This window comes from Convolutriloba macropyga, chromosome 10 (genome assembly GCF_964194025.1).
Source record: "Convolutriloba macropyga chromosome 10, txConMacr16.3, whole genome shotgun sequence".
In the NCBI taxonomy this organism is placed as follows: domain Eukaryota; kingdom Metazoa; phylum Xenacoelomorpha; order Acoela; family Convolutidae; genus Convolutriloba; species Convolutriloba macropyga.
Window position 1 is genome coordinate 2053813 of NC_134477.1, and position 27610 is coordinate 2081422.

The window sequence follows — 27610 nt, forward strand, 5'->3', positions numbered from 1 at the left end:
GGGAGCTTTTTCGTGGTGATGGAGTGTATGACTTCTTCTTCGGGATCTTGATTCTATTGACTTTTGATAGGTTTGACTTGATATGTCTGTCTGCTTTAGTAGCTTGAGTGTCTCTCTTTCTGATGTTGCGTTGTCCCGGTATCTTTTGTTTTTGTTCCTTTGCGTGTTGTTCCATGTTGTCGATGAGTTTTTTGTGGGGGTTGCAAACTGTTTTGCGTGCGGCAAAATTAATGAGGGGTATCTTTCGTTGGTCTGCTGTCCCGAATCTTGCAATGTCTGATTTGTTGAGTACAGTGTCCTGTTGTCCTGGTACTTTTATGGTGAGAGTTGTGTCGGTCGTCTTTACTAGGGCGGCTCCTTGCGGTATGGCTTCATATACGCCTTGTAGTTGTTTTTTGTTTCTCTGGGCAGCTAGTGTTCGACGGGCGAGTTGGAGGCGTGAACTTTGTCGGGCGAGTGGTTGTTGGATGCTGGTAGATGGTAGCGTGAAGATTCGTGGTATCTCACTGTTGTCGCTCTTAGCGTCTTCGAGTTTCTGCCTCTTGGCCTCTTGTACTTCTGCCTCGCTGTCTAGATCTTCGTCGTACCATCTTTCCTCTGATATCAGCTCCTCGTCGCCTATGATGTTGTCGTCTAAATATTTAATTGTGTTTGACCAACTTAGATTATTTTTGTTTGGTTTTGTTGTTATGTTCGATAGGGTTGTATTTGGTTTTCTACCGTAGTAAGCTTCGAAGGGTGATAGTTTAGAGTATTTCTTCCTACAAATTCGTAGTTCGAAAGTATGTCTCTTAGGGCGTTTTTAATATTAAATGGTCGTTGGTTGGGGTCAAGCTTAATACATCCTAGTCGTCGTTTGACGGTTTGTATAAGGCGTTCTACCAGACCGATGGGGCGATGATCGTTGGCCGGTGCGTAAATTAGGTTTATGTTGTGTTTTGTGCAAAGGAGTTTTATTTTATTACCCTTTAAGCAGCGGGCTTGGTCGAGTCTAATGTTGCGTGGTACACCGTGTTGTGCGATGTATTTGTTTAAGAATTTTTCTTTGTTTGGGCCGCTTGCATGTGTTACTAGTTTCAGAGTGGGGAATTTTGAGAAGCGGTCTATGCATGCGAGGAAATACATTTCTCTCCCCTGTCCGTCAAATATTGGTCCCCCGAAGTCTAATTGAATTTCTTCGTTTGGTTCTGTGCATTGTGGTAAAGGTGCCCAGTGGCTTTTGGGATTTATGCTTTTTAAATTCTTACCGAATTCTGTACAGGGTCGACATGTTTTGGATTTGTTTATCAAATCTCGGTTAATGAAGGGCCACCATATGCGTTGTCCTAACTCGGTCATGCCCCAAGCTCCCGGATGTGTGGAGTGTAATACATCTATGACCGATTCTTCGAGGCTGTTGGTGATAGCGAGTTTGTTGTCTAATAGTACGCAGCCGTTGTGTACGCTTAGACTCCTCCACTTGGCGTGGATTTGTTTGCTGAATTTCTCGCATCGTTGTTCGTCCCCAGATTGGATGCAGTCGCGTACTTCACGAAGTACGCTATCGCGGTTGGTCATGGCGGCTATAAGTTTGGTGTTGAAGATGTCGTCGGGGGGTTTTGGTAGCTGTTCCTCTTTTTCTTATGCTGTGCCTATTGTTGATTGTTTACGGGGTGGGCTTAGGAAACTGGTCATTGAGAAGGTCTTTTTAGGAGAGGGTGATCCCGTAGTTTGATTTGTTTGTTCGTTGGCTGGGTTGTCCATTTGTTGAACAGAGTTTTTGAGTGTATTTAGAGGGGGCTGCTCTGTGTTAGGTGAGATAAATGGCAAATGCGCTTTTGCTATTGTGTTGTGAGCGAATTGTTGGTTTGTTCTGACGTCATGATTTGCTGTGTTGAAATCCGTGTTATTTAAGTTTTGTGCACTGCGCAAGTTGTAATTACTTACCGTATACGGTTTAATTGTCTTTGTGACGTGTTTTTGACTTGTGTCTTGTGATTTCTTGTGGCTGTTCTGTAATTCCTTTATGGCTTTTCTTGGCCTGCCTCTTTGTCGTGTGTGTTTATTGTTTGTGTTAGTGTGCGTGGAGTCGTTGGGTGATTCCGTGTTGTTGTTTTTATTTAATATGGAATCGGTGGGCGTTTTCGTTCTATTATTTTTGTTTAGTGTGGAATCGTTGGACGTTTCCGTTTGGTTGTTCATTGCTAGTTGAATTTGTTGTTTTCTGGGTCTACCCCTTTTTCTCAGTATGTTTAACGTTTCGCGTATAATATCTATTGTTGCTATTATGAAATTTTCGTCACATTCGTTCGGTGGTTTTGCGGGTTCTGATGGGTTTCGTGACATGTAATCAGCTAGTCCCATTTTTGTGCCCGGTATGTGTTCGATGTTAAAGTTGAATGGTATTAGTCTATCGTACCATTGTGTTAGGCGGCTCTGATGTATTTTACTAGTTCGTTCTTTAAGTATGGATAATAGTGCTCGGTGGTCGGTTTGTACTAAGAAGTGGTGTCCCAGTAAATAGTGTTTGAAGTGTTCTACTGCCCATACGACACCTAGTAATTCTAGCTCGTTGATACTGTATTTTTCTTCTGCTTTGTTTAGGAACCGTGATGAGTAAGATATTGTCTCCCATCCGTTGCATGTTTCTTGCTCTAGTACTGCTCCTAGACCTGATCGTGAGGCATCAGTTTTTGACTCGTGTATTTCGTTTGACGTCATAGTGATTGTTTTCTGTTAAGTTTTTGATGTTGTTTTTTATTGTTTCGAAATCTGATTGGTGGTTTTCCGTCCATACGTATTTTGTATCTTTCTATAGTAGGTCTCTGAAGCCTCGGCATAGTGTTGCTAGGTTGGGTATAAAGTTAGTGAGATGGTGTACGCTGCCAAGAAATGATTTAAGTTGTTTGTGAGTTGTTGGTGGCTTTAGGTTTATTTTTGCCTGTGTCTTGGAAATGACGGGTTTTATTCCTTTTTCTGTTATCTCGTGTCCCAACCATGTTATTTTGCTTTTGGCAAAGTGACATTTGTCTAAATTTATTGCCAAGTTTTCGTTGTTCAGTCTGTCGAGGCAGTTAAATAGGTATTTCTTGTGGTTCTCTAAACCTCCGCCTGTAACGATGATGATGTCGTCTAGGAAGCTAAATGTGTTTTTCAAATTAAATAATGTTTTGTCTATCGCCTTTTGGAATTCTGCAGGCTTATCTGTGAGTCCGTAGAAACCAGTATTGAATCTGTATGTTCCTGTGGCTTGACCGCCTATTATGTTCAAATAGCATTGGTTAGCTGTATCTTCATCTACTGGTAGTTGGCTATATGCGTAACGTAGGTCTATTGTTGAAAATAGTATTTGTCCTTCGTTGGACGATTGTGTTATTGATTGGGCGATGTTATCCATGAGGCACTCGATGTTGTGCATTTGATATTTGTTTTTATGGATTGCTTTGTTATTCGTTTTTGAGTCCATCGCTAGTTTTATTGATTTGTCTTTTTTGACTGTAATGACTATTGGTGATATGTAGAAATCGTCGCTGCATTTTTCTAATTTTGTGATATGTCCGATGTTCTGTAATCTTCTGAGTTCATCATCGACTTGTTTTTCTAGGTGTAGGGGTACGCGTCTTCCCCTTTGATGGACCGGGGTGAAGTTGCTTTTGAATTTGGATTTTACCTTATGATTTTTTGACCGCCCCAGTCTGGTTGTTAAATTTTTATATTTTGTTGCTACCTCTCGTTTAACGGGGCATATTGACGTTATTTCTATTGAATCTTTGTTCTTACCTTGTGCATTTGGGGAGTATTTTTGTTTGAGGTGTATTCCTAGTGGTTGCAATAGATCTCTCCCCACGATGGCTCTATGTTTGTTGGGGACCACGATGATATCTGCTCGTCCTGCTCGCCACCCATTACATTCGATGTCACAGTAGAGAGTGCCCAGATTTTTGATCGGGGTGTTGGTGTAGCTTTTCAGTTGGACTGGATTTGTCGTTCGGCTCCACCAGGTGTTGCTGTCTCGTGCTTCGATGTCCTTCGCCATCTGTTCTGTAACTAAACTGGTCGAACTTCCTGAATCTACCATTACCCAAAACTTGCTGTGTCCGTATTGTACGTGGAGTTTTGACGGAGTGGTTGGGTCGTTTGAGGTGTCCATCATGTTTACGGAGTAATCGTCATCTGAATTCCCATACGTTGAGTGGATTTCTGCCTTTAGGGATATCATGTTAATTCCGTCGGACGATTGTTCCATGCTCTGATTGTCGATTTCGTTTTCGGAGCGTTGTGTTGGTGGTCTGTTCAGATTTGATCTGCATACTTTTGCGAAGTGGTTTGGTTTGTTGCATCTGCGGCACGTTTGTCCTATTGCCTGGCATTTGGCTTTGTGATTGATGTCCCATGTTTGTCCGCAGTTTCTACAGTTGTGGGGTGTATTTCTGCTGTTGTTGAATGTTGGCCTGTTGTTCCCTCTGTATGGTCCTCGGGGCGTTGTCGTTCTATTGGAACCGCGGAACCTTGCGCTTGATATTTCTGAGATCGTTTCCTCGCGTCCGACGAAAGCGTTTTGGTGAGGGTCGGCTAGTTGTTTTGAGTGTATGGCTAGTTGGCTTTTGATTCCTAACTCTATGCTAACTGCTAATTCGAGGGCCTTTTCTGGGGGAGTGTCGTCTTTAACAGTTCTTTCTGTATTTCGTGGTCGATCATGTTCGCTGTGAATATGTCGCGTAATAATTCGTCCTCCAGGTGGGCTAGCTGAAAATGCTCTGCTAAAGATCTTAGGGCTGAGTGGAACTGTTCCATTGTCTCTCCGCGTTGTTGCTTTCGGGTTAATAGTAGGTAACGGTCGAATGTTACGTTTCTCGGGCGTATGAATGCTAGTTCGAGTTCCTCCCAGATTTCTTGTGTTATTTTGTTTTCTACATTTGTGTGGGGGAACTTCCTGGCATGCATTTTTCGTCCTTCAATGCCTAGGCTTAGGTAAATAAGTGATTTGGCTTTCCTGTCTGCCGTGTCTCATGGCTTATCACCGCATAGTACGCCTATTCTGTCTATTTGATTACACTCATTTTTCCACTTGGCTATCACCTGGTTGTATCGTGTTTATCTCTCTCTTTCCATCGTTTGCGTAGGGTTGTGGACTGGTTGTTCCTCAACCGGTTCGGGAGGGTAGATGACTGTTGTCGGTCTCTCTTGGAGTAGTTCGTCCAGTTCGATGTTTGTCTTCGCAACTAGAGCCATTTTCAATTGGCTTCTCCACTTCTCCCATGGAATGGGCGGGTTGCTGCTGGGTTTATCCCAAAATGGTTCGAGACCGAGTGCTGTACGTCCTTTTGAATCTGACTGCGCAATGTCGTACCACTAAGGGGCCTAGCGTTAGTACGATGATAATGATGATGGACGTATCGATAAAGCCTATAGCTGTATTCAAGAAAGTCTTCAAATGAAAGAGAGTCAGTGACAACTATTCAATTCAAACGTTAAGGCAGAACTGCGCTTAGCCAATTCGCAGTTAGTGTATTAGTTGTGACCAAGGTCACGAACTGCCTGTCACTGAAGTAATAGTCAATCGTCGGACGATTGAGAGTATGGGTAACAATGATACTAAATATGTACTGCGATGTAAGTAGTATTAATTCACTGCACCGATAAATGGTGGGGTGTGATATGGGTACCACAAGTTTAGTTAATGTTTGTTTTTATTTGAATCTTACGTTTTTCGTACCTCGCAGTCTCGTTAGTGACAGGTTTGATCGGTTTCCTAGTGCTTCATTACTTTAAATTGAATGGTTTGATGAATAATATGTGAATTTTTGAAGGTATGCCAGTTTTTGAATTCTCTTCCTCAGTTGTTATACCATTATGTTAAAAATTTGGATTATAGGGGTCAGAACAATGTGTGCAAACGCTCATTAACGAGCCTCCTTGTCACAAACTAGAGTCCCCTGTGTTTCCCTAGTGAAAAAATTGGGAAATTTTGAGGTACTATCACAGCTGTGAGCATATTTTACTTAACAGTTACAATGTGTTATATTATCTGGAGTTTCGATCACTTAGCTCTGAAAATTAGCACAGTCGATCAAAATTTTACGGTGGAGCAAATAACGGAAGTCATGTTGCCAACCAGTTTTTTCTCCAATTCTATTAAGTTGAAAAATGCTGGTCAATCTGATGTAATTTTAGGAACATGGAACGTTATGTATGTCCGTTTTCATAACGACCCAAAATTTGCCAGAAAACTGAACTTCAAAAGCGACAATGCAACCCAAATTCACGCGAACCGCAATTTCACGGCTAACTTTCAATTCGACTATATGAATGCTCAGGGGCCAATAGGGTTGAAGGATTTTGTCATTGGGTTTGGAAACGAAATTGTGGCACAGGAAGACAGAATTAAGGAATGGAAGCTGTTTCTCCCCCCCCCCCCCCCAACTGGCCTCCCATCAACAAACTTTACAACAAACTCAAGAGTTTTTGGCTCAAGAGACTATATTTCATAGGCTTATGGAGGAGAGTTTTGCTACCACATTCAGGACCTAACTTCACCCTCTCACTTTTGTGTCAATATTTTTTTGGTAATGATTACTAAATTCGCTCGTTTTGTAATTGAGAGTTCTTAGCAGCCATTGGGGGGCACTAGAGAGGTATATCCGAAATCATTTTTTATCATTACAAAGGAGTGGTAACCATAGTTGCAGTTGCACCTCGTTCTGTGAGGGAGGGGTTAGTGGGGGAGGCGGAGGGAACAATTCATCCATTTCCAGATAAATAGAATTTGGATCCAGGATGGAATCACCACACACTATTACGAATGTTTCTGCTGGATTTATCCCAAAACTGAAAACCCAGAAAAAGGAATTGCTTGGCAGGAACCAGTACTCATCGGAAATTACACAGAGAGAGTGAGTTAGGAGTCTTATTTCGCGTGTTTTTCTAACCCCCCCCCCCCCCCCACCTTCATTCCAGATCAAGTGACTACGTAGAAACATCAGCGAATTGGTTTACATCGGATCTATTCTGTTTCACCCCCCCCCCCCCCCCCAGCTTAGTGAGCATAAATTTTTCATGACCCCAGGCGCAAGGCGCACGTGCTATTTTCTTACATAGTAACGTGCTATATAACAACATATAATTTGTAACTGGGGGTCATAAAAACACTGGGGGGGGGGGGGGGGGAGACAGAATAGATCCTTTAAATCTAACGGTTTGAATTCTAATAACGCCAAATGTTCGACAAGATGGAAATTTTCCCAAATAATTGACAAGATTGGCAAATATAAAGAACGGGCCCGCATCATATAGTAAATCAGCGCTGAATCATAGTATTCCTCAGACTGTTTTTTTTAGTTTGAACATATTATGATTAGACCAGAAGTTGTCAGACCCAAAGCTAAGACATTCAGGCAAGATTTTGCTAACTGAAAAAAAACCTGAATATGGGCAAATTGCGCCTAAAAGTTAAAATTTTGGCAAGTTCCTACCCTCGTCTATTTATTGGTTTCGGCGGGTGTTTTTTCTAATGTTGATACGTTTCGTGCACCGTTTTAAGATTGTAAGCCGTCGTCATGCTCCAAAAGTGCACCGTCCGAAATATTTTTAGAAACTTAACAATTTTTCATGATTTCCCTATGAAGATCAAGCAGGGAATCAAAACCAAGTTACATTTACATGTTTCATTTTTATCCGAAACCTGTCATTGTCACATTATTTGAATATACGAATTATCCTAAATTTGAAATCGCAAAAATGGAAACAAAGAAGCAAAATGTGGTTTAACGGAAACTAATTTCAACCGTCAATATTCACTCACGATCCGTTTCGTCATGAGTCGAAGGATATGTGAATAGTTTTTTGAAACCATAATGCGTGATGAAAAAGTGCAGAAAATTCTTGAATAATTTTAAAAGTTTACTTGAAAAGGACCAAGTTATCAAGCGACTTTCTAGATGACTCATATCTGAAATCAGAAACAAATAAAGTGTTCTTTTCCTTGTTAATTGCCAAATTAAAGTGCTCACAATATTTTTATTTGAAAACGTCGGGGAGTTTTAACATGAAGGCTGTTTTGGTTGCATAAAACAATTTTTGGCCAATTTAATTCATAGGTATTTCTTTTCCCCCATATTTGCGACAATCTTGCCAAATAAAAATTTTCATACGAGTCAGATAATTTATTTGTCATACATTTAAAAAACTGATATCCTAATTAAATGGAAACGGACTCTTCCTATCTAGATTGCCCTTCATATGGACAATTTCTGTCTAGGTTGTTTTGAACATCATTCGGTCTGGCTCCTCAGCCCGGTTAGTAATTGCTTTCTTCTTTAGAATAAGTTTTTGAAAAAAAACGATATATTATAATTTTTCAGATCTACAGCCACACAAAAACCTGCATTATAGTCTGTATATAGTAGTCAGTCAGTCGAAAAAAATTGTATCAGAGAAGCAGATAACAACTTTTCTGATAAAATTGGTTAAGTTTACTTCCCTGCGTTCTACCTCATAGTATACCCTCAGATACAAATAACAGAGATATTTATTAATAAATATAGAAAGACGATATGAAGGTCACAGAAAGCAGTTTACAATAATTTCTAGTTTTCTTTAAAGAAACATATCATCATAGCTTTGTTACTAAAAATTTCATTGTTTCTAGAAAAATAAAGGCAACAAATGGTCTGTACAAACTTCCCAAGGCTTAATCTAAGTGATAAAAATTCTAGGAACAAATAACAAATTATGGTTTGCTTAAACAGGAGAAAAACTTGCTCTGATATATTTTGTTTTTTACCTTCCTTCTTAAAAAAGCATCATATGTCATTCAAACATATGCACTTCAAAAATAAAATGAACAAGGATGTATCATATCCTAACTGCCACACAACTAAAAACTTGACTTCAGTTGCTACAATTGTTCAAAACTTGGAAGAAAACCAATTTGGATTTCAATAATTCTGTTGTAGTAGTTTGTGATACCTCTTGCTGTGGAGGTATATAATCGAGCCACGAATCCGCTGTGGATTATCTGAATTGAATTCGAGGCGCGAATTCAATGTATTACTAAATTGTCGGATTACCACTTTTAGGTTTACTCTGCAATACTGCTACGATTGTTTTTCTAATATGACGGCGTGGATTTCCCTCTCGAATCCGGATAGGATTATTCTGATTGCAAAACTGAGAAGATTGAGAACAACTGAATTATGAAAAACAATTTAGAAGAATGAATACTAACAAAAGTGGGAGTTGTGAACAAACTGAAAAGTTGACTTATCAGTCGGCGGCAAAATGAACTTAAGTGAAAATACGATTAGGGATGACATTTAAGAAGACAAGGGCAAATTTAATATAATTTAGTAGAAATCAACTAAATATGGTACAACCGTACCACATATCCTCGTCTTCAACAAATTTTAAACTGCATAAGAGTAAAATATTGTGATATTAATAACATATGTACTGATTATTATAAATAGTAAAAAATGCGAACAATAACCATCCAACAGATCAAATGCAGGAAAGGTGAGGAAATTATGCAAATTGGATTAATTATAATGTAAATCCGTTGTGTTTACATTAAACTGTACGCATGAAACTTAACTTACTGCACAATTGAGACGCGAATGCAATACATTTCATCAAATTAGGTGTACAGTACTGAGAGTCCATATTAAATTTATAATTGTAAACCGAACTAAATTACAAATAAATAACGACAATAAACAGAAAATATTACGCAATTGTGGCACAATTCCAGATTTAATTTTAACAACTGACAATATATAACAAAATAAACTAAAATCGCAAGATTTCAATAAATTGTTCAGTTTTTTAGTGGTATAGTTTTATACACAGTTTAAATGTGATTTTCGACGTCAAAGACGCTCATACTAATTTCTTTTGCATAATCTTCATAGTCGTAGGCTTCCCGAGACCAGGTACCGATTGGAAGGGATGCAGGAGGACTGACCACTGGCAGCTCAAATGACGTGTCAGGTGCAGGAAGTTGCAGTGCCTCTTCCTGTATTACCGTCTCGATGACGGGATTTGTCGATTTGTGTCTCTTTGGCATCGGAGCGGAGTCGTCGCTGACTGAACATACTGAGCTTTCAAAACCGAAAGAATCTGGGGCCTTCCGGTTTCTTTTCAATTTCGACGTAGATGTGGAAGGCGAGGCGGTTGACGAGGTGACTGATAACGCAGCAACTGAGGAGGCATTCTAGGCGTTTAATGTGGTTTAAGATTGACGCGATCAATTTCTTCCTGTTTGCGGCTTTTTAGGCTTGCGGGATGACATGTTTTAGAAATGTTGCTGTTAGCAGACGAAACTCTTGAAGCAGCGTCAGACTGGTTAGGTCTGTGTCTGATCTTGATCTCCCCACGATATTTTTTCTTCGGATATTTTGTGTGTCGGGCGATCTTATCTTCGGTTGTTTTATCATAGGGGAGGGGACTTCGTTGAGCGTACTGAAAAAGATCCGTGTTATGCTCGGCACGGGTTCCGAACTTGGCTAGGTCGTTGTTCCTGACTCGAACTTCAGGGACTCCGGGTTCCTATTACAGTAGTCGTGGGTGAAGTTCTCACGACAGTGCTTCCTGGGGCCAACGTCTCCCTGAGTCCTTGGAGATCCCTCTTTGATCGTTTTGAAAATTTTCGAGCTAGCTTAACTTCTAACGATCGTTCTGACCGCGGTATCGGATTGTTTAATTTGGGTTGCATAATAAATTGTGATACTGATTTTTTTGTCCCCATTGTATCTTCATCCTGCGTCAACTTGCGCTTTTCGCATCGCCTCTTCTATCAGAATGTCACTGCGGTTACCAGTCACCCAGCCATTGTCATCTAGATAGTCTCCCACGGGAACTGTGTCTGCGTCTAAATAGTGGTGAAGAATTTTTCATATGAGAGATTTGACGACTTTAGTATTGTACTAATATTAGTTAGTGGTGTGTTTGGCTTTCTTCCAAAATGTGCTTGGAAAGGTGTTACGTTTGTTGTCTTTTGTTTACCTATGCGTAATTGATATACTACTGACTTAATTGCTCCTTTAATTGTGAATGTGTTATTTCTATTATCTAATTTCATGCAGCTTAGACGCCTTTTAATTGTTTGTGTCAAATGCTCTACTAATCCAATGCCTCTGTGGTCGTTTTCAGGAGCAGTGATAATGTTAATAATATGTTGTTTGCATAAATAGCTTTACTTTATATCCAATTAGACAACTTGCTTGATCTAAACTAGTGTTTCGAGGAATACCATGTATTTGAATATATTCACCTAAGTATTTAATTACATTAGGTCCATTAGCTTTATCAAAAACTTCTGCAGTAGGGTATTTGGAAACACGATCAATACATGCCAGGAAATGTATATCTTGATCTTTTTCATTCGTAATGAAACCATCGAAGTCAATTTGTATTTCTTCATTAGGTTCTGAAAAATTTAATAAAGGTTTCCATTTCGGTTCGAAATCCTTACCATTATCAGTACAATGCTTGCACTGGGCAGCTTTGTTCAAGATCTTGCGGTGCATGTATGGCCAGAACGCATACTGCCCAAGGGTAATCATACCCCATCTGCCAGGGTGGGTGAGATGGAGGCTTTCTAAGACAACCTCTTGGATTGAATTTGGTATTGCCACACGATCGTCTACGCAGACGCAGCCCGACCTAACGTGAAGGTCCCTCCAATATGAGAAGAGGTAGGGGATCGCCTCCTTGCATCGTTGTGCGTCGTTTTAAAGGATACAGTCTCGCACTTCTTTGAGTACTGCATCCTTGCTCGTGAGAGCAGCCAAAAACCAATTGGTGAACAACTGTTTCAAGTTATTCTCTTCTTTGGACAGTTCAAGATTCGGTGAAGTTTGGCCTTCATTGGAGGAATGTAATGAATTCACTGCCGAATTTGGTGTTGATTGGAAGATGACCCTACTGTGGGTAGGAGGAGTTTGCGTAATTGACTTTGGGCTACTCATTATTGCGTTAGAATTTAAGAGTATTTGCGTTGTGTTTGTTTGTAAATTAGAATGAGATTGGAGTTGGGTTGAGATTTTGAGCAGATTAGAATTTAAGTGGATTTGTGCTGCGTTTGCAGAATTATCAAGAAGCAACTGAGTTGTGTTACGATTAATGGCAGAAATCAAATTGGAATTGATTGTTGAATGAGGAATTGAGGCACGTGTGGAATGTGTGTGATTGACGCTGCTGAAGTGCTGTGATTGGCAGTTTTGCTGTGTGGTATTTACATAAGTTGCTGCAATGGCGTCACAAATGCGGGTAATAATTGCTACCGCAAATTCCTCATCGTATTTGTTTGTAACTTTTGCTTCTTGATTTGGTTGGCGAGAAATGTAATCTACCAGCCCCATTTTTGCGCCTGGTAAATGTTCAATATTAAAGTCAAATGATAAAAGACGATCTACCCAACGGGTTAAACGACTATTATATGATTTGTTAGATCGGTGTTCTTTCATAATAGAAAGTAGTGCCCGTTGATCTGTGATGATTTTGAATGATTTGCCAAATAAATAAAATTTAAAATATTCTATGGACGACACAACCCCTAATAATTCTAGTTCGTTAATGCTGTAGCGTTCCTAATTTGAATTCAGGAATCCAGATGCGAATGCAACTGTATGCCAAACTGTCGGTGAACGTTGTTCTAATGCTGCTCCTAATCCTGCTATAGATGCATCGCATTTGATCCGGTTTTCCAAATGAGGGTTATAATGTGTGTTTTCTGTTGCATTTGCTACTTTTTTTAATTGATTGCAAATGAGTTTCAAGTTCGTCATTCCAGATCTATTTTGTATTCTTTTTAGGCAATGGTCGAAGTGGATGGCATAGTTGAGACAAATTAGGGATGAATTTACTTAGATAATGAACTGAACCTAAAATTGCACGTAATCGTTTTAAATTTTTAGGTGCTGTTAAAATTAAAATTGCTGCTGTTTTAGTTTCAAGTGGTGTGATTCCCGACTTAGTAAATTTATGACCTAACCATTCTATTTCGGTTTTAGCGAAAAGACATTTAGGTGAGTTTATTCCCAAATTACCGTCGTCCAGTTTTTTTTAAACATTTATAGACTAACTTTAATTGATCTTCTTTAGAGCCGCGACTGACTATTATAATATCATCTAAGAAAGAGTGAGTATTATTTAGTCCGACTAATGTATAGTTCATTACTTTTTGGAATGCTGCTGCATATCAGTTAATCCGTAAAATCCTGTAAAAAAGCGATATGTTCCAGTGCCCTCACCACTAATGATATTTAAGTTGCAATGCCTAGCCGTTTCCGGGTCTAAATTAAGTTGGCTGTATGCGTACTTCAAATTCAATGTTGAGAAATATGCTGTTTCATGTGATGCTTTTGTATTCAGATTTGTTGGATTGTGTCAATTAGGTTGTCTATATTAGGCATTTGATATTTATTTTTATAGATAGGTTTATTTAAGATTTTTGAGTCTAGGGCTAGTTTAACTGTTTTATTTTTTTAGCGTGATAACTATAGGTGAGATGAAATTTTAGCTGGAAAAGCGTTTAAATTTATGATATGCTTTTCTGCAAGTAATTTTGTAAGTTCGTCATAAACTAGAGGTTGTAGGTTAATTGGGACCCTACGGTCTTTTTGGTGTGTAGGTGTAAAGTTTTTATGAAATGTAGATTTATCTGAGTGTTTTAATAAATTACTGATTCTTGAGATCAGACCTGGGAAATCAAATGCTATCTGTTTCTTGATTAAACATTGGTTTTGGTTGACATTTGCAACTTGTTTTATTTGGGTGACCGAAAGGCCAAGTTGTGGAAAGAGATCTCGTCCGATTATGGGTCTATGGCCATCTTCCACTACTTTCACATTAACACCCGCAGCTACCCAATCTTTACATTTGATTGAGGTCTTTATCACTCCAATGGTTTTGATTAGATCATTAGAGAAAATATTTAGTTCATGCATCTCTGTTGATTGTACCCAAAAGCCTTCTTTACACTCCGACACCACTGTAGTTGCAAGGATTCGGTTAAATATAGTACACACACTTCCCGAATCCACTAAAGCTTTTGTACTGGTATTTCCGATGCAAATGTCTAAATTCACTGGCTTCACCTCTCTAGTGTCGTTACTGATGGGAATTGTAGCAACACAATTGTCATCATAATCATCATAATCCGAATCGTACTTAGCATCGTAGATACTTTGTTTTTGAAGCAATCTATCTATATGGTTAACTTGCTCTCCGACTGTCGCTGAAGTACCTACCGTTGCTGCCTGGGAGATAGAATCATCAACATTGTTTACTCTAGGTTTTGGCTTATATGGGTGTTTAGGTTTTCTACATACTTTCGCGAAGTGGTTGGCAATTCCGCAGTTTTTGCAATTCTTTCCACGGGCAGGGCGCTTTTGTTGATGTGCAGCTGACCACCCATAGCCACAGTTTGGACAAACTATAGGTTTCACGAATTGGCTCGTTGAAGGTCGCGATCTATTCCAAGACCCTTGTATATTGTTTACAGATGTAGTCGTAATTTCATTTGTGGTCTGATGAATCGTGGTTCCAGATATCTTTAACTTGTTCTGTATACCCATCTAAATACTCATGGCAACTTCTAATGGCTTTTTAGCAGTTCTCGTCTCTTTAAGTAGTCCCCCTCTGAATCTCGCCATCCTGCATGTATGCTATAAAAACGTCACGAATGATTTATTCTTCATGCCATCCTAGATCGCAGTTCAGAGACAGTTCCCGGAGACAACCGTAGAACTTGTCTACAGGTTCTCCTTTTGAATTGTTTCCTGGTTAGGAAGGTATATCGATCGAAGGTGAAATTTCGCTGTTTTGTAAATACCTGATCTAGACTCTCCCAAAGATCCTCTGTTGTTACACGTTCAATCTATATATTCGGTTCTTGGGAACCAAAATTTCGTCGTCCTTCCATCCCTAGACTAAGATAAGTCAGAGAGAAACCTTTGTTGTCGCAAAATTTACAAGGCTTGTCGCCGCACAATATACCTGCAGGTTCTATCTTCTGACATCGATTCAACCACGCATTCTTGAGTTGATCCTTCCTAGTTTTCCAATTTCTCTCGCTCTGAGCCGTACTGTTTTCTACATTATTCTCGTAGATGGGTTCTGGAGGGTAGGTAACTTTTACCGGGGGATCTTCGCGAAGGGTATTGATCGAAATACCCTCTTCTGCCAGGATAGCCAGTTTCAACATTATCTGCCAACGATCCCGCCGTAAAGGTGGTTCTAGCGTTGGTTTCTCCCAAAAGGGTTCAATTTCAAGTAGTGCACGTTCTTTGACTGATGACTGCGCCATGTGATACCTCTTGCTGTGGAGGTATGTAAGCGAGCCACAAATCCGATGTAGATTATCTGATTTGGATTCGAGGCGCGAATCCAATGTATTACTAAATTGTTGGATTACTACTTTTAGTTTTACTCTGCAAAACTGCTACAATTGTAGTTCTATTATGACGGCGTGGATTCCGCTCTCGAATCCAATTAAGATTATTCTGATTGCAAAACTGAGAAGATTGAGAACAACTGAATTATGGGAAACAATTTAGCAGAATGAATACTAACAAAACTGAGAGTTGTGAACAAACTGAAAAGTTGACTTACTAGTCAGCGGCAAAATGAACTTAAGTGAAAATATGATTAAGGAAGGCATTTGCGAAGACAAGGGCAAACCTAATATAATTTATTACAAATCAACTAAATATAGTACAAGCGTACCACATAGTTTATGAATTTATTCGAACACTTTGCCAGCAAGCAAAATTTCATAAGTAGTCGATAATTGGCTCTTGCCGGTTAATGGGCAGTCGGCAGTTAATTCGTGCCTGTTGAGTGACAGTCGGCATTTATGTCTTGCCAGTTAAGTGGCAGTCGGCAATTAAGTCTGGCCAGTTAAGTGGCAGTCGGCAATTAAATATGGTCAATTATGTGGCAGGCGGCAATTAACTCTGGACAGTTAACTGGCAGTCAGCAACTAAGTCTGGCCAGTTAAGTGGCAGTCGGCAATTAAGTCTGGCCGGTTAATTGGCAGTCGCTAATTAAGTCTGGCCAGTTAAGTGGCAGTCGGCAACTAAGTCTGGCCAGTTAAGTGGCAGTCGGCAATTAAGTCTGGCGAGTTATATGACAGCCGGCAATTAAGTCTGGCCAGTTAAGTGGCAGTCAGCAATTAAGCATGGCCAATTATGTGGCAGTCGGCAGTTAAGTCTGGCCAGTTAAGTCGCAGTCGGCAACTAAGTCTGGCCAGTTAAGTGGCAGTCGGCAATTAAGTCTGGCCGATTAAGTGGCACTCGGAAATTAAGTCTGGCCAGTTTAATGATAGTTGGCAATTAAGCCAATTTGGAGGCAGTCGGCAAATAAGTCGGGCCAGTTATATAGCAGTCAGCAATTCTGTTGTGCCTGTTGAGTGGCAGTCGGCAATCAAGTCTGGCCAATTAACTGGCAATCGGCAATTAAGTCTGGTCAGTTTAATGACAGTTGGCAATTCAGTCTGGCCAATTTGGAGGCAGACGGCAAATAAGTCTGGCCAGTTAAGTGGCAGTCGGCAATTAAGTCTAGCCAGTTAATTGGCAGTCGGCAATTAAGTCTGGCCAGTTAAGTGGCAGTCGGCAACTAAGTCTGGCCAGTTAAGTGGCAGTCGGCAATTAAGTCTGGCCGATTAAGTGGCAGTCGGCAATTAAGTCTGGCAAGTTATATGACAGTCGTCAGTTAAGTCTGGCCAGTTAAGTGGCAGTCAGCAATTAAGTATGACCGATTAAGTGGCAGTCGGCAATTAAGTCTGGCCAGTTAAGTGACAGTCCGCAATTAAGTCTGGCCAGTTAAACGACAGTCGGCAATTAAGTCTGGCCAATGAGGAGGCAGTCCGCAAATAGGTCTGGCCAGTTAACCGGCAGTCGAAAATTAAGTCTGGCCAGTTAATTGGCAGTCGGCAATTAAGTCTGGCCAGTTAAGTGGCAGTCGGCAACTAAGTCTGGCCAGTTAAGTGGCAGTCGGCAATTAAGTCTGGCCGATTAAGTGGCACTCGGCAATTAAGTCTGGCCAGTTTAATGACAGTTGGCAATTAAGTCTGGCCAATTTGGAGGCAGTCGGCAAATAAGTCTGGCCAGTTATGTGGCAGTCAGCAATTCAGTTGTGCCTGTTGAGTGGCAGTCGGCAATCAAGTCTGGCCGGTTAAGTCGCACTCGTCAATTAAGTCTGGCCAGTTTAATGACAGTTGGCAATTCAGTCTGGCCAATTTGGAGGCAGACGGAAAATAAGTCTGGCCAGTTAAGTGGCAGTCGGCAATTAAGTCTAGCCAGTTAATTGGCAGTCGGCAATTAAGTCTGGCCAGTTAAGTGGCAGTCGGCAGCTAAGTCTGGCCAATTAAGTGGCAGTTGGCAAATAAGTCTGGCCGATTAAGTGGCAGTCGCCAATTAAGTCTGGCAAGTTATATGACAGTCCGCAATTAAGTCTGGCCAGTTAAGTGGCAGTCGGCAATTAAGTCTGGCCAGTTAAGTGGCAGTCGGCAGCTAAGTCTGGCCAATTAAGTGGCAGTTGGCAAATAAGTCTGGCCGATTAAGTGGCAGTCGCCAATTAAGTCTGGCAAGTTATATGACAGTCCGCAATTAAGTCTGGCCAGTTAAGTGGCAGTCGGCAATCAAGTCTGGCGAGTTATATATATTATAATTATATGACAGTCGGCAATTAAGTCTGGCCAATTAGGTGGCAGTTGGCAATTAAGTCTGGCCAGACGAGTGGCAGTCGGCAATTAAGTCTGGCCAATTTGGTGGCAGTCGGCAATTAAGTCTGGCCAGTTAAGTGGCAGTCGGCAACTAAGTCTGGCCAGTTAAGTGGCAGTCGGCAATTAAGTCTGGCCGATTAAGTGGCACTCGGCAATTAAGTCTGGCCAGTTTAATGACAGTTGGCAATTAAGTCTGGCCAATTTGGAGGCAGTCGGCAAATAAGTCTGGCCAGTTATGTGGCAGTCAGCAATTCAGTTGTGCCTGTTGAGTGGCAGTCGGCAATCAAGTCTGGCCGGTTAAGTCGCACTCGGCAATTAAGTCTGGCCAGTTTAATGACAGTTGGCAATTCAGTCTGGCCAATTTGGAGGCAGACGGAAAATAAGTCTGGCCAGTTAAGTGGCAGTCGGCAATTAAGTCTAGCCAGTTAATTGGCAGTCGGCAATTAAGTCTGGCCAGTTAAGTGGCAGTCGGCAACTAAGTCTGGCCAATTAAGTGGCAGTCGGCAAATAAGTCTGGCCGATTAAGTGGCAGTCGCCAATTAAGTCTGGCCAATTATGTGGCAGTCGGCAATTCAGTTGTGCCCGTTGAGGGGCAGTCGGCAATCAAGTCTGGCCGGTTAAGTGGCAGTCAGCAATTAAGTATGGCCGATTAAGTGGCAGTCGGCAATTAAGTCTGGCCAGTTAAATGACAGTCGGCAATTAAGTCTGGCCAATAATGTGGCAGTCGGCAATTCAGTTGTGCCCGTTGAGGGGCAGTCGGCAATCAAGTCTGGCCGGTTAAGTCGCAGTCGGCAATTAAGTCTGGCCAGTTAAATGACAGTCGGCAATTAAGTGTGGCCAATGAGGAGGCAGTCGGCAAATAAGTCTGGCCAGTAAACCGGCAGTCGAAAATTAAGTATGGCCAGTTAATTGGCAGTCGGCAATTAAGTCTGACCAGTTAGGTGGCAGTCGGCAACTAAGTCTGGCCAGTTAAGTGGCAGTCGGCAATTAAGTCTGGCCAATTAACTGGCAATCGGCAATTAAGTCCGGCGAGTTATATGACATTCGGCAATTTAGTCTGGCCAACTAGGTGGCAGTCGGCAACTAAGTCTGGCCAGTTAAGTGGCAGTCGGCAATCAAGTCTGGCCGGTTAAGTCGCAGTCGGCAATTAAGTCTGGCCAGTTAAATGACAGACGGCAATTAATTCTGGCCAATGAGGAGGCAGTCGGCAAATAAGTCTGGCCAGTTAAGAGGCAGTCGGCAATTAAGTCTGGCCAGTTAATAGGCAGTCGGCAATTAAGTCTGGCCAGTTAAGTGGCAGTCGGCAACTAAGTCTGGCCAGTTAAGTAGCAGTCGGCATTTAAGTGTGGCCAGTTAACTGGCATTCGGCAATAAAGTCTGGCGAGTTATATGACAGCCGGCAATTTAGTCTGGCCAATTAGGTGGCAGTCGGAAACTAAGTCTGGCCAGTTAAGTGGCAGTCGGCAATTAAGTCTGGCCAATTAAGTGGCACTCGGCAATTAAGTCTGGCGGTTTATATATATTATAATTATATGACAGTCGGCAATTAAGTGTCAGTCGGCAATTAAGTCTGGCCAGTTATATATATTATAATTATATGACAGTCGGCAATTAAGTCTGGCCAATTAGGTGGCAGTCGACAATTAAGTCTGGCCAATTAACTGGCAGTCGGCAATTAAGTCTGGCGAGTTATATGACAGTCGGCAATTTAGTCTGGCCAATTAGGTGACAGTCGGCAACTAAGTCTGGCCAGTTAAGTGGCAGTCGCCAATTAAGTCTGGCCAATTAGGTGGCAGTCGGCAATTAAGTCTGGCCAATTAACTGGCAGTCGGCAACTAAGTCTGGCGAGTTATATGACAGTCGGCATTTTAGTCTGGCCAATTAGGTGGCAGTCGGCAATTAAGTCTGGCCAATTAACTGGCAGTCGGCAATTAAGTCTGGCGAGTTATATGACAGTCGGCAATTTAGTCTGGCCAATTTGGTGGCAGTCGGCAATTAAGTCTGGCCAATTTGGTGGCAGTCGGCAATTAAGTCTGGCCAATTAACTGGCAGTCGGCAATTAAGTCTGGCGAGTTATATGACAGTCGGCAATTTAGTCTGGCCAATTAGGTGGCAGTCGGCAACTCAGTCTGGCCAGTTAACTGGCAGTCGGCAATTAAGTCTGGCCAATTAAGTGGCCGTCGGCAATTAAGTCTGGCGAGTTATATATATATTATAATTATATGACAGTCGGCAATTAAGTGGAAGTCGGCAATTAAGTCTGGCGAGTTATATATATTATAATTATATGACAGTCGGCAATTAAGTCTGGCCAATTAGGTGGCAGTTGGCAATTAAGTCTGGCCAGACGAGTGGCAGTCGGCAATTAAGTCTGGCCAATTTGGTGGCAGTCGGCAATTAAGTCTGGCCAGTTAAGTGGCAGTCGGCAACTAAGTCTGGCCAGTTAATTGGCAGTCGGCAATTAAGTCTGGCCAATTAACTGGCAGTCGGCAATTAAGTCTGGCGAGTTATATGACAGTCGGCAATTTAGTCTGGCCAATTAGGTGGCAGTCGGCAACTAAGTCTGGCCAGTTAAGTGGCAGTCGGCAATTAAGTCTGGCCAATTAAATGGCCGTCGGCAATTAAGTCTGGCGAGTTATATATATATTATAATTATATGACAGTCGGCAATTAAGTGGCAGTCGGCAATTAAGTCTGGCGAGTTATATATATTATAATTATATGACAGTCGGCAATTAAGTCTGGCCAATTAGGTGGCAGTTGGCAATTAAGTCTGGCCAGACGAGTGGCAGTCGGCAATTAAGTCTGGCCAATTAGGTGGCAGTTGGCAATTAAGTCTGGCCAATTTGGTGGCAGTCGACAATTAAGTCTGGCCAATTAAGTTGTAGTCGGCTATTAATTCTGGACAGTTGATAGGAGCAATTAACTAAATATATGGACATATGAATAATAGAATAATGAATCATTAGTAGTTCAAACTACAGACGGCGCACACTAATATTTGACATGAACAGAGAATTGCGAATGCAAAAGTAGAGGCTTCTAAACGTCATGCTTCGGCACTGAAAGACGCTGTCTGCTACTTCAGAGTTACTTTCAGTTATAAGATGCTTTTTCTCCAGAATGAATGGCCAGAAAACTGTCCAGTCAACTCTTCCTATGTCGTTGGGATTCCAGACAAGTGCTTCCATCATATTGAAGAGGAAATGACCTTTGAAGAAGCTAGAAGAACGTGCAAGGAAAGGTAATATTGATTAAGATATACGCGATATTACCATGTTGCTAACGAAGTCAACCAAATTAACTCCAATGCTGTTACACAACTCTACTATAGTCCTTTAAGGAGCTAATTTCAAACAGGAACACGAAAAGTTCCCATTCTGCAAAATTATAATTAGACAGAAGTCTACCCCTTGCTCCCACAATGTTAAAATATCAAAACTAAATTTTGTTTAAAAAGATGGTTTTTGCAATTCCAAAATATTCGCGCAAAATTCTTTCACAAAAAAGCAATAATAAATAAAATGCAATAATAGAAACCCAATCTCGTTTATGAAGTCTGTCCGACAAATGTCTACTCTTATTAGTTGCTACTGATGCAAGAACTCTTCACATTTTCAACGACTCTCACCAATTCTGGGAATTTTTCACTGAGTATCAGATATCTGCGAAAAACAGAAAAAACGCATAGGGTTTAACAAAATCCATTGATCTATTTGCCTGAATTTTTTTTTTCAGATTTTGTTGCCTTTTCAATACTTGGGGAAAATTTTTCAAGGGATGGTTTTACGATCTTTCGGCAACTTTGTGATATGTTCAGTAGAGTTTGGTATCTTTTACCGTGATTAGCAGAGGTAGGGTTTGTTTTAATATCAAGTGGTTTGCGTTTTTCTAGAGAATTTTGAAACATTACAACACAACAAAATTTTCTTCGATCAAACCTGATTTAGGAGAACCTAGGCCCTGTCATACTTTCTTCTAGCGGCGCTGGTGGACGAAATAGTTGTGCATTTTTAAATTCTTCAAGATACTAATCACCTTAGTATGATTCGCGATTTTTTGAATCCTTAAGAAACAACTTTTTATAAAAATCTTACAACTTTTTTAATGCTCATCCATGCTCTGGATAAAATCATTCTTCTTTATATAGGTCTTAAGTTGAGTTGAATTTGAAAACACATAATTCTCTTCCAAGATTCTGATTCTGAGACAAAACTTATTTTCCATGTTCTCTTCAATTTTAGCACTCATCGTTGATTAAGAATATTTAATCTATAAAGTAATTTCGTTTGCAAACGATTTTGCATATCTACAAAAGGGGCTTTAGATACATATAGATTTAGTTTATATATATATATATATATATATATATATATATATATATATATATATACGTATATATATACATATATATATATATATATATATATATATATATATATATATATACATATAATGAAAGAAAAACATGCTTTTGTCCATATAAAACGTAACTTTAAAATTTAATATTCATCAAAAATTCAATTGCTTATTTCTGTCGAAAAATGTACAATTTTGCATGTTCCTACCCTCCTGTTGTTTGTCTGAAAAAGGTGGCAAACGATTCATTTCAGATCGTTTTAGGACCTGATTTTTTCTAATGTTCCAACATCGTTAATGCATTGGTGAATAACAGTGTAGTCTACAAAAGATTTTTCTGGCGCTAAATGGGATCTGTTTCAGGCTGTTCGAAACTCTGCCTTAGAATGGCTTCTTTGCTTTCAGTAATGGAAGTTCCTACTCTAACAATGAGTGAAAAATTCTTTTTTTTGTCTGTCTTCAACAGTCATTTCGAAAATCGGGAGTTGCTATTTGACTGTTGTTGAGGCGTTCTTACGCACTGCAGTCGAGACCCTGTATCTTTGGGAAACTGTTGGCAATTTGATGTGCCTGATGGAAGTGACCTCTGATCAGACCATTCCAGGCCAAATTAATCTCATATCAGATCATCCCAGACGTCTGATCAGAATGATATGCAGTCGAAACCTCAAGGGCGCTCGAACACCGCTCGAAGCTCCTACATCAGTCCTTTCAAGATAAAAGTGACCGCTGGGCAAGCCAAAATCAGTCCATCGTCCAGACCTTTTTGACAGCCTGGCTCAGATCAAATTCAGACAACTTTCCAGGCGTTTGTGTGCTTAAAAGTATCTGATCAGCATATTATGAGCTCCAAAATCACTCTTGATCCAACTAGTGTGAACTTGAAATCTCCTCTGATAAGACTCAAGTGTGCTCGAAATAGTCTGATCAGAGAATGGTTTTAATTATGATCAAATCTCTCAATTTCTCTAAAACCTATTCATTTCATAAAAAACTGATATTTACAGAAATATACTCATGTATGGAAGCGCCAATTGTTGAAGTATTGCAAATAAAAAGAACAGTCTGAAATGTGGGGAATTATAAGAAAAAGGGCAGCTGAGAACAGGCTATTGTAGGCCTAATGCTGTTCCGTTGCGATTAAGCAGAAACCACAATTATTATTATTATTATTATTATTATTATTATTATTATTATTATTATTATTATTATTATTATTATTATTATTATTATTATTATTATTATTATTATTATTATTATTATTATTATTATTATTATTATTATTATTATTATTATTATTATTATTAAAGAAAAATAAAACAAATGTTGAGAACATATGTCATTTAATAAACGTTAGTTCATTTTTCGAATGAACTTAAAAAGTTTCCGTCAGAAACTTCTTGATCTACTGTTAATTTAATTTTTATCAGCTGGACACCTTGACTCTGGTCAGAGCCATTGGAGTTTATATGAGTCTTTCATCAGAACGCTGCTTCGTTGTTGCCTGTTGGGAGAGCCAACATCTCTTAGTAAACAAAATTCATGAAAATCCAATGCAAAAATGCGCTCGAAGTGGTTTCTGATCAGACCCAATTGGTCTCAAAACCTTCTCTGATCAGACTAATGCGCACATGAATCGACCTCTGATCAGCCCATCCCATATGGAATTGACCTCTGATTAGATCAAAATTAGACCATTGTCCAGTCCAGATTTGGTCTGGAAACACACTTTGCGCGTACGACTTGCGTTTGGTAAGAAGTCACTTCCATCTGGCAACTCGACCTGGGTTGTCATGTTGTAAAAATAGGCTTTTTTCAAGATTCATTCTTGAATAAACATTCTTGAATTCCAAATAAAATTTGTCTCCGTGACTGCTAAATTTTGAACACAACTTGGGGGGAGGGTCTTGTTGGGGGAAGGAGTCATATGGCAAACTCTTCTACTCAAACTTCAATTTACTAACAGGCGATTGTGAGACCTTTTAAGTCTACTCACGGTTCGATTCGAGAGGACAATAGTCTGGTGGAAATGATTTCGCATGATAGTATGACAACATATCACTTCATTTTGGGTCGGTCTGAGCAGTGGCTGCTTTGTCCCGGACGGTCAGCCGGTATTTGTCTGGACCTCAGCTTGAGCATACCTGAAATAATTTGGTTCAAATTTGCCCGTTGACTTTGGTTACGTTGAAATACAGAAAATAGGCTCAATTCTCTGACCGTCACGCGTTAGTTCCACTTCTGCGGTGCGGTGTCACCCAGACTGAGGTTTGCGCTCGAAATTGTCATGATCGGACGCACACCTAACCATTTTGCGCTCGAAATTACATTTGGAATTTTTGAGAGCAGGATTGGGCGCAACTTGGTCGAATGCAACTTGGTCTGATCATTAAGGGTTCGATTGTAAATGGTTCTGTTCAGAAATGATTTCGAACGCAAGTGGGTCCGATCAGGGACAATTTCGAGGGCATTATTTTTTTTTCAAATTTTTGTGGTTTTTTTACAGAGAGATGATGGGTCTGACGAGTTAGTCAAGAATCCTGCGCTCAAAGCCTTTCGATCAGAGCGCATCTCGAGCGCAACTGGGTCTAATCAGAAACGACTTCGAACACAAGTTGTTCTGATAAGAGATGATTTCGAGTGTATTGGGGGTCCAGCTGGTAGCAAATGCCGTTCATCTTAAGAGGAAATTGATTAACTGTAGATCAAGAGGTTTCATATGGAAAGCTAATTAGGTTCATCTAGATAGTTCTAAATATGCACTAACGGTATAGCTGTGAATTGTTTTTTTGCCGCTTAGTGGTTAGCGGGAATTTTTTTATTCACCGCTAACTGATTAGTGGTGAAAAAAATTAAAATTTCACCACTAATCTTTAAGCGGCAAAAAAGTTCTGCGCGATAATTTTTTCTGAATTTAGCAGTCAATATTTGTAAGATTTGCCTTTTTAGCGGCAAAAAATTTTAACCGCATTCGCCGCTAAAATCCGGAGAAAATTCATGGAGACTGGAGTCTGATCAGAAGTACATTCGAGTCCAGGTGAGTCTGATCAAGAACACAGGTTTTTTCGAGCGCACAGAAACTGTCGAACGCGCTTAAGTCCTGTCAGCGACACTTTCTGTCTGGAACGGTCTGTTCAGGGCACTTATGGTCTCGGACGATCTGATCAGGACAATTTTCATCGCACACCTTAGCTTGGACATAATTTTTCGTATGTTCGTAATCTTTCAACTAAGTTTTCAGTACAAGAATTGATGTTTTATGTTTTAGGTTGGGCTATACGGGAAGCTTGTTTTATTCAAACTCGCAACTGAAGATATCCAAAATTGAACAACACTTTCACTTGCCGTTGGGTACGTCATATAATGAACATTTTACATCAATATTTTCTACTCCAGTATTCAATTGAAAGAGAAGCTGTTTTTTATAAGGTAAAACATATTGGATGGGATTTGGGCGCTGTGCTATCCAAATCTTGTATATTGCCGATGCCCCTCTTGTTCAACTTCCTTGCTGGAAAGTCGTTGACAGTTTTGAGTCAATTGATCCAGAGAAAATTCAATGGGCAGCAGGACAACCTGTTCCAGATAATGACACCAACTGTGGATGCGGAAAGGGTGACGCGCGAATGCACGAATGCGATTGCAATGAGAAACACGTCTTTGTTTGTGAAACGACTGACTTTCGTTCAAAATAGTAGACCTGGATTAATATTATATGTGTGGGTTTTGGGGTTGAAAAAAAACTGTTCGACTAAATGTAGCATATCATATTGAATTAAAGATTGCATATAAAAATAAGTTCCGAGGATGAGTTCCGCCACCCAAGACAGGTAAGGGCTAGACGGTTTTGGGTCGCGGACAGGGGTCCAGGTGCGACCCTCTATCATAGTCTGCACGGAGTTTGGGTCCTGGCATTCGTTTGGCTCAAAACTTTTCCGTCTGTTTGGTCTGGTCCAAAGCCCATTTTGATCTGTTCGCTTTGGCGCATACACAAATTTTGGTGTGTTCAGTTTGGTCCATACGCAATTTTCGTTCTGTTCGGTCTGCTCTGTATCTATTCTTTTTGGCTGTTCGATCTGACCCATGCCCTTTTTTGGCATAGCTAGAAGTTTTTTTCATATTTTTACCCCTTTGTGGATGTAATATCAAGAAAATTGGCTCTAGTCAGCCTCAAAACAAGCTATTTGAACTAATCAAAGTGCCGAAGTCCTGACCAATACGGTAGCCAGCCATCTGCAAAAGAATTAACAAATGAGTACTGGAAAGACGGTGTTTACAACCATCACAAGTAAAATTAGAGGAATAAACATGCACTGAATTTCGATTACTGAATACTGCATTGTTCTTGTATTTGACATTTTTTGTTAATAAAAGCAATCAAAAAAATTAAGTTGATATTTAGGACTTTTTCATTTGAAAATTTGCATAATTTTTAATTACCTAAGGGTACTTATACTTCCTTGAGCGTGTCTGGTCCTGTGTCTGACTTTATTTTGTTTGCTCTTGCCCAGCCTAACAAAGTCTGTCTAGTGTGGCCAATGGTCTCCCTTCGATCTTTTCGGCCTCGGTCAGAATTTGTTCGATCCAGCCCGGTTCTGGTACTGGGTCTGTTCGTTCAGGCAGAGGGTCCAGCCATGGGTCATTTGGGTCCGGCCCCGAGTCGAATCTGCGTCCTTTAGGTCTGGCCCAGGGTAGTCAAGGTCTGTTCGGTCTGACCCAAACCTGATTTTTGGTTTGCTTGCTCTAGACACTGTCCGGATCCCATACCTGTCTTGGGTCACTGACATTATTCCGGGGTTTCTTAAACACTCACTGCTAAGTTTACACACAAACACACACACACACACACACACACTCACACATACACAAATAAACAAGCACGTTTACATACAAATACATCGAAACACACCCACTCACACGCCACACAACTGCGCACAAATAAACACACACACACAACACACAAATACACACACAAACACATGCGCGTACACACACACACACACACACACACACACACACGTACACACACACATGCACACACACACACCCACACACACACACACACACACACACACATACAAACAACCCGTACCTTGGTCTACGACTAATCCAGCGCTGTAACATTAAATTTTTCATTCTGATTTTTTGCCTGACACTTGTTCTGTTCATGTCAGTTTTGGGAATTTATAGTCTGTTTTAAAAGATGACTCATTAGGGCATCATTTTGTCGGTGGAAGTCGGCGGAGGTCGGAAGTCGGTGGAAGTCGGCGGAGGTCGGTGGAAGTCGGCGGATGTCGGAAGTCGGCGGAGGTCGGCGGAAGTCGGTGGAAGTCGATGTGTCAGTTAATTGTGGTGTAGTATGTACAAGTTAGGCTAGAATGCAGCTCCGGGTATCGCCACGTTGAAAATTTCATGCATGATATCAGTCATTTGAAATTTTCAAAATTTGCTATGTACAGTCTGTTAGTTCTTCGTCTGTACAGTCTGAACTGAGACATTCTGTGCAGTGTTAACCAATAATGTAAATGATGCTGCGAAGAAAAAAAA

General features: G+C 40.5%; 1 protein-coding gene across 1 annotated transcript; it reads left to right on the plus strand.

Moving 5' to 3' along the window:
* The first annotated feature begins 5273 nt into the window (after positions 1-5273).
* Positions 5274-26789, plus strand: LOC142348521 (uncharacterized). The gene is made up of 5 exons (XM_075399895.1): positions 5274-5345; positions 6735-6872; positions 20827-20948; positions 25332-25414; positions 26683-26789. The coding sequence occupies exons 1-5, from the start codon at positions 5274-5276 to the stop codon at positions 26787-26789; spliced, it is 522 nt and encodes a 173-aa protein (XP_075256010.1).
* The last annotated feature ends 821 nt before the right edge of the window (positions 26790-27610 follow it).